The 7,623-nt window shown below is 44.3% G+C and overlaps 1 protein-coding gene across 1 annotated transcript; it reads right to left on the reverse strand.

Moving 5' to 3' along the window:
• Positions 1-2,118: 2,118 nt before the first annotated feature.
• On the reverse strand, positions 2,119-7,089 carry LOC127308140 (uncharacterized). The gene is made up of 15 exons (XM_051338914.1): positions 6,916-7,089; positions 6,243-6,446; positions 6,029-6,156; positions 5,661-5,936; positions 5,424-5,554; positions 5,253-5,317; positions 5,021-5,104; positions 4,758-4,910; positions 4,566-4,631; positions 4,346-4,471; positions 4,132-4,265; positions 3,794-4,054; positions 3,508-3,641; positions 2,461-2,499; positions 2,119-2,368 (listed from the first exon to the last, which is right to left on the reverse strand). Exons 2-15 carry the CDS (start codon positions 6,439-6,441, stop codon positions 2,281-2,283), a joined length of 1,884 nt encoding a protein of 627 aa, XP_051194874.1. The 5' UTR covers positions 6,442-6,446; positions 6,916-7,089; the 3' UTR covers positions 2,119-2,280.
• Between the last annotated feature and the right edge of the window lie 534 nt (positions 7,090-7,623).

Consider the following 7,623-nt stretch of genomic DNA (forward strand, 5'->3'; position numbering starts at 1 on the left):
CCAAGGGTGAGGTAGAGGAGGGTGAGCCCGAAGCATCTCCCTTTTCTAACCCACTCTTGTCCCGAACCTCTAGGACGGGGATGACGGGGGGAGCCCTCAAAAGCTCGGAAATCATTTTTCTCATGCTTTCAATTTGAGCTTCCATGGAGGACCTCAAGGATGTTTCCAACAACTTGAGATCATCCATGGAAACCGGCTTTGGGGTTCCCTCTGTAACATTATCGTCCAGCATACTCTTAGGCGGTTAAGCCCGAAATAAGAGCCGAGGCTCTGATACCAATTGAAAGGATCGTATGCCGCACCTAGAGGGGGGTGAATAGGTGCTAACCAATTTTTAGTTCCTTTTCAATTTAGGCTTGACACAAAGGTAAATTCTCTAGATATGCAACTATGTGAATTTACCTATATGAAAAGGTTAACAACTAAGCAAGATATAGCTACGCAATATATAGAGAGGGATAAAGGATAGAGGTAACTAAGAGTGGAGCACGCGGAGACACGGAGTTGATTCCCGTAGTTCCCTTCCTTTGCAAGAAGGTACGTCTACGTTTGGAGGAGTGTGGTTGCTACGAAAGCCAAACCAACGCCACGAAGGCTTCACTCAGGTCTCCGGTGAGCAACGCCACGAAGGCCTAGCCCACTCCCACTAAGGGATTTCCTCAAGGCGGAAATCAGGCCTTTACAAGGTTCTTGGGGCACACATCCACAACCAAATTAGAGGCTCCCAAATCTGTAACAACACAACAAATCAACAAGCATACATCAACAACAACAACTAGGGATCCAAAGAGGAACAGTAGCAAGAGAGCCCTCAAACATATGAGGGGGAAATGTAAATCGCTTCGGTGAGGATGTAGATCGGGGTCTTCTCCTTCGAATCTCCAAAGATCAAGAGCTATGGATGGGTGGAGGAGGAGATCTTGCAAATCTTGTGTTCTTTGAGGTGGCTCTAATGGTGGTGAGGCTTGGCAGAATTTCTTCAATGATTGAGCAGGTTGGAAGGAAGAAGAAGGGGTGTATAAATACCCCCTCTCAAAATCCAGCCGTTGGGAGCTTTCGAGGGCCGGATAATCCGGCCTAAGTTGAGGCCGGATAATCCACACCCCCCCCCCCCCCCAAAAAAAAAAACAATTCCGGCCTTGTGGAATTTCCGGTCAAATGTCCGGCCAAATATCCGGCCTCATACCAGGGTAGTACTGAGCCGGATCGCCTCGAGTACTTAGCCAAATTTTGGGGCCCGGATATTTTGCAAATATCCGGCCCGGATTATCCGGCCTCGTTGAACTTTGACAACTTCCTTTAGACTTGTGTTTTCACAGAAGACACTCACAAACATGTATCTCTGCACCACTTCATCAAGCATTAGTGTATTCCATATATTGACATCAAACACTCCAAAACATAATATGTGAGAGATGCTCTTTCAATTTCGCGATGACGAGCCACTGGTCGAGCTCGCGATGGCGCCGCTGCTTCTCGCGTGTGACCCTCCCACGTCCACACATCGTCGAAATTCATTGTGCGGCGGGAGCGGCCGAGCCGCCAGGCGACGGCGTCGTAGGCGCGCGCCGCCTCGTGCGCCATCTCGAACATGCCGAGGCGGATGCGCTCCTCACCAGAGCGGATCTCAGTGTTGAAGTGGCCGCTTGGCCACGCGCGGTAGCCGGAGGAGCGACGGCGAGGAGGCATCGTGTCGGCAGAGGCAGGACGGGCGCGACGTGGGAGGCAGAGCGGCAAGACATAGGAGACAGATGCGGAGCGACACGCGGGCGGTTGGCATGCACACATGGCGTTTATAGCGCGCAAGGCAGCCAAAGCACACATGGCGTTTATAGCGCGCAAGGCAGCCAAAGCGGCAAGTTTCCACGCATGATAGCGCAAAAGCGCCGGCGAACTAGCGGTTTTTTTTAGCGCGTCTTGTCTTTTACCGCATCTGTTGGGACTGTTATACTTTTGAATTGTTTCATGTGATTTGGAGTAATCTTACGTGACAGCGCAATGCTACCTCACTAATACACTATGAGCAGTGTGTGTTGATGTGCGATTACCTCCGTCACGGGGAGATACACCTGCTGATTCTGTGCAATAATTCCAAACTTACAAGAACAAATAACTCCAGAGGTCCAAGCATAAAGATCATTAACGAAGTTACCAGTACTATCGTGCCATTACATAAGAACAAGTTTGTCCGAATAAAATATGAGCAAACCATTCTTTGGGTACGTCTACTTTTTCTCCCAAGCAGACCAGAAAGCGGCCAGAGAATCTCGGATGGAGCAGTCAATCTAATATGTGACGCACAACTCTACCTTTTGGTTCAATCTTACTTTCACTCGGGTAATACCAATATGGCTTCAGCACCGGCCAACTGTCATTGATATAATTTAAAAACTAATCAGGCATAGGAACCCATGTAAAACTAGGTAACCAAAACTTATTATTAATGCTACAAAAACATACCTAGAATTAGGCTCCTTTGTCATACCAGCAGCAACAGGCCTACAGTAGACCAAAGGATGGTTTTAACATCTAAGGATAAATGAATGCATAATCTGATGTCTTACAAACATCTAATCAAATACAGTAGCTCAAAAAGCTTACGAAGTTAAATAGGATTGGGATGAGAGGGGGAAATGGGTAAGCCACCTGAGAGCAGCACCAGTGACTCTAGCACATGATTAGAGGCTTAGAGCCTTAGTGGCTATTTTTGGCCTTGGCTTTGGCATATTTGAACTAACAAGAACTAATAAGCATGAGATTATTGATACCATAACTATTTTTAACATTTCCAACATGTTGACGAAGTGCAAAATCAACTAAAAAGTTGACGCATCAGTGCCAAATTAAATCTGAAAAATACCATAATATAAGACCAAAAATAGACCACCAAAACTTATTATTAATGCTACCAAAACATACCTAGAATTAGGCTCGTCTGTCATACCAGCAGCAACAGGCATACAGTATACCAAAAGGATGGTTTTAACATCTAAGGAAAAGTGACTTCATAATCTGATGTCTTACAAACATCTAATCAAATACAGTAGCTCAAAAGCCAGTTAAATAGGATCGGTATGAGAGGGGGAATTGGATAAGCCACCTGAGAGCAGCACCACTGACCCGCAGTGACTCTAGCACATGATTAGAGGCCTAGAGCCTTAGTGACTATTTTTGGCCTTGGCTTTGGCATATTTGAACTAACAAGAACTAGCAAGCATGAGATTATTGAGGCCATGACTATTTTTAACATTTCCAACATGTTGGCGAAGTGCAAAATTAACTAAAAAGCTTACGCATCAGTGCCAAATAAAATCTAAAAGTTACCATAATATAAGACCAAAAATAGTCCACCAAACTGAAGCCAAATTCTGCAATTATCCACTCCAAGATATATGACCCAAAATTAAACTAGAAAGAAACAAACTGATGACTCAAGTCTACTTCACTAACACCTCAATACTATGCACATGAAAAGTACTGGGGCACTTGAAAAGATAGAAGGCATACCGCTTTGCATTATCAAACCTCCTCAATACTTTCAGAATTATCTTACTTGGCAGGTAAGGGGTTCCTTCTGTGTCATAGAAGTTCATGCCAACAACATTCCCCTTCAAATCAAGAAGGGGCCCCCCAATTCCAGCCTATAGCAGAATAACAAAGTGACCCTTAGCAGTTGATACACAGGAATGGGTGATGACTGTAGTATGTCTACAGATGTAGTCGGTCACCCATATGAAACTAATTATTTCTATCATGCAAAAATAAGAGAAATTAAGTAATCAACGAAATGTACCTTGGTGATTTTACAGGTGGAGATCTTAAGCTCTTTGCAACCAATTTTGCATTCTTTGCTAATCACTGACCCCTCTGTTGCCATACTATTGCCTGTTTTGAAGACACGGCCGAGAGCTAATACCTCAGTGTGTGGTGCATCAACCAACATTGCTGTACGATTACAGCGAAATGGGAAGCTGATAACGGCAACATTGTAGTAGAAACTGAAGTTCTCTAAGTTCCCTTCAATGCATTCGTTACTCGCAAGACACACTTTAATCTGCATGATGAAGTGACTTAACTAGTGTCTCGATGAACAAGTAATGAGTAAGTAACAACTAGTCTAGTGCTACAAACCTTCAAGCCATCAAAAAGCTTGTTTTCATCACCAGAAGTTCTAACCAAGCTCGCTGAAGTCAGAACCCTTGTGTTGGATGTGGATCCATCAAAGTCTATGCATACACCTGTGCATGCAAAATGCCTTTCCTTGACTGCAAAAGGTAATTTCAGTCTTTATCAGCAATCATATAAAAGAGAAAATAAGTGGAAAATAACGACATGATAACCTTACAATCGTGACTGAATGAAGCCAGTGCAACAACACTCCGAGACATCTTTAAAGCAATTTTTCTAGCAGGTTCACTCAAGTTATCTCTGCCAAATTCCTCTTCAAAATGACCTTCCAAACGCATGCCTCCTGGTTAAATAAACATGAAAGAACACTTAAATGAGATGACAGAGTAGAGCAGTCCATAATGTGATACAAAAGAGAATGGTCAGCAGCAACTCACGATCAGCATAAGCTGGTAAGGGATAACCATCTTTATCTAAGAGAGCATTTACCATCTTTGTAAAGCCTAGTGAGACAAGGTGAAGCAATTCATGACAACGTGTAAGCAAAATAAATAGTTCAAATGTTGCTGCCACAAGATGAAGCAATTCATGACGATGCAAAGTCATGATCAGCAAAATGAAAAGTATACCATCAGATGGCCAGGGAACTAGAGTACGCTTATGCTCATTGTAGGCTTTTGGGGAAATTGTGGATGGGTTGGTCACTTGGACCTCCACACCCTCTTCATTGGGCTCATCTTCATTGAGCTCTGGTGTAGGTACATCCTCAGTAAATTCTAGTGCTACAAGATGAAGACATCAACGACTAAATGTCAGTAATGATCGAAAGTCGACACTGGATATGATAATTTGCATGATAGTGAACATCAGAAGTGACTCTGAATTGATTCACCTTCTGGCTCAGGGTTAGAAGATAAAAATTGTTTCTGGTTCTTACTTTCACTTTCCCCACTATAACCATTTTCATTGGAGCTACCTATGATAAAGAGATAGATAGAACAAACAGTGAGTTCTATGCTGACCTAAAAAGAGTAGATGAAATAAAGTACCACTGGAAAATGACAAACAATAGCATATTCTCGCATAATTTAGAAGCCTTAAAAGAGTAACCATTGTTAGCTCACCTTCCCAATGGCGCTTAAAAGCACTGGTAAAATTTTGCCAGCAATGTCGTTGCACTTCGTCCCTACTGCATAATGTAGTAATCTCATCATAATGCATACATAATAAATATGATTGATTTTTCATGAACATATCACATACAAGTATGAGGAAATGATGTCTAGATAACATACCGTATCCGAACAACCCTCAAACATTCATCAATCTTATTTCCTTGCACATATGGAGTTCCTTCCTGGTCATGGTAGTCATTAATCCCAACAATATTCCCATCAAGATCAACAAGTGGACCACCACTTCCATCCTAGCACAAAAATGAAGCGTGTACATAGGAAAAATGTAAATTTTCAACCATATAAAGACAGTCCATGTAATGATTCGACAAATATGGAGAGAAACCAACAGCGCACCATAGTAATTTTGCATGTGGACAACATAGACCCTTTGCTGTCACTTTTACTTGGGTCGTCACTCGGTACCCCATGTATTTGCATTAACTTGCCTGACTTGAAACAACGCTTTAGAGCTAACAAATGAGTATTGCGCTGGACTTGCAAGCTGCTACTGAAACATACTGTACGAAGATCAGGGGAATATCCAGTGACCACAACAACCATACTGAAAGGCAAATCATAATGTTGTATCCACCCATCAACCACTTGGTTATTTGGAAGGCGCACTTTTATCTGTAATGTCATGAAAGATATACAACATGATTACCAAATGACTACCGATATCTAAAATAAGCAACAGGTGCAGAAAAATTGGCAGCACAAACCTTCAGTCTATAGATGAACCTGCGTTCAGGATCTGATGTGCTAACCAAAGCTGAGGAGGTAAGAATACATGTATTACGTAAACTGTTTTCAACAACTACGCCTGTGCTTTCATAGTGCAGCTTCTCTCCTACACAAGATCATTGTTTCAGTCGTTGTCAATTGATGATCAAATATAAACGAGCGAAACGACTGGGAATACGAGAGTATGATCACCATCAAATGAAGCAAGCGAGACAATGCTTGCGAAAAACTTTGTAGCAAGTGCTTGACTGAGTTTCTTCCAATAGATTTTCTGTTCAATGTTCTCCACCATAGCTTTACACTCACTAAACATGCTGGATACTTCCTTTACGCGCTTACGATTTTCTTGCTGTCCATTTGAGCCTCTAGCTCTTCGCTTACCTCTTAGCATCTTCGCTGCAAAAATTGGGGTCCCCGCACAACAAAGATAAGAAATTTTTCTTCATGTCTTCGAAGAATTTTGTTCAAAATTGCATGCATGTAACTTGTACTTCAAAGAAACTTCCATCCTAACCAGAGAATTTTCCAGAATAAAAGCCTACGAAGCACCGATACGGGCATTTTCCAAAACTCAGAAGGAGATTTGATAATAACAGGCTTAGATCTATGCCCCTTGCAGGGGTTATTCCAGGCCGAATTTGATAGTAACCTCTGCAGTTCGCACGCCTTAGATCATATGCCCCCTTCTTCGTCTGCCTCGCGTGTAGCCCTCCCACACACACACACACACACACACACACACAGCCCCTCCCACTCAAATTCCCATGTCAATCTCCCTCAACACCTAGGGTTTCAGCAATTTAGACCAGCCGTACCAGAGTAAGGACACAAAGTCCGCGAAAAAAGGGGAGAAAGATTGACTTACCTTAGGGCAGAAGTTGAGAGCAGCGGTTGGGGTGGAAACGCGGCGGAGCGGCAGGAACGACGGACGGCGGTGGGCGCAGCGGCCCTGGCGGCTAGGTCGGGGACGAGACGAGGGGCAGAAACAGATGTGAACGGGCTGGCCCTACTCTGTCTTTCACTCGTCCCGGCCTCCCGGGGGCTCCTTTACGCCGCTCGTCCGCACCGCCTGAAGGATCCGACGTGGGTCGGCCCATTTAGAGGTGCCCCAAGTAGGTGCCGGGCTCCCGTCACAGCCGTATAGCAGCATTCCATTACCTCAAAAAAAAAAAAAAATGGGGTGCTTCCAATAGAGGACGGAGTACCCGAATAAATAATCACTGTATTTTAAGGCTAATCCGAGTAAAACATTATTCACTTATCAATTTCGGATGACATGTGAAACCTGCTTCATCTCTAGCCTACTACCTACTGGCCACCCGGCTCTGTGGACGTGGACGATCGACCGCTGCTCTCTCCGATGCTCTCAATGTTGCTCCGCCGTCGTCGATCCCCGCTGATTTCTCCGTCACGAACGTCAAGTAGGCCGCTCTATCCGCGTCTGCCGCCTCCTGACGCAGTTGCTGCTCTAGCTCCTCATGTCGCCGACGGTGCTCCACCTCCTGCCTCCGTAATCGCATCTGCATCTCCGTCAAGCGTCGCCGCTCATAGACTTCATCCTCGCGCTGCTGCT

The sequence above is a fragment of the Lolium perenne genome, chromosome 6 (assembly GCF_019359855.2).
Source record: "Lolium perenne isolate Kyuss_39 chromosome 6, Kyuss_2.0, whole genome shotgun sequence".
Taxonomy (NCBI): domain Eukaryota; kingdom Viridiplantae; phylum Streptophyta; class Magnoliopsida; order Poales; family Poaceae; genus Lolium; species Lolium perenne.

Coding starts and splice junctions, on each gene's coding strand:
- LOC127308140 (XM_051338914.1), bottom strand. CDS start 6,441: ATGCTAAGAGGTAAGCGAAGAGCTAGAGGCTCAAATGGACAGCAAGAA. Junction 5,555..5,660: donor CCACATGCAAAATTACTATG/GTGCGCTGTTGG, acceptor TTTTTGTGCTAG/GATGGAAGTGGTGGTCCACT. Junction 4,632..4,757: donor AGTTCCCTGGCCATCTGATG/GTATACTTTTCA, acceptor TTGTCTCACTAG/GCTTTACAAAGATGGTAAAT.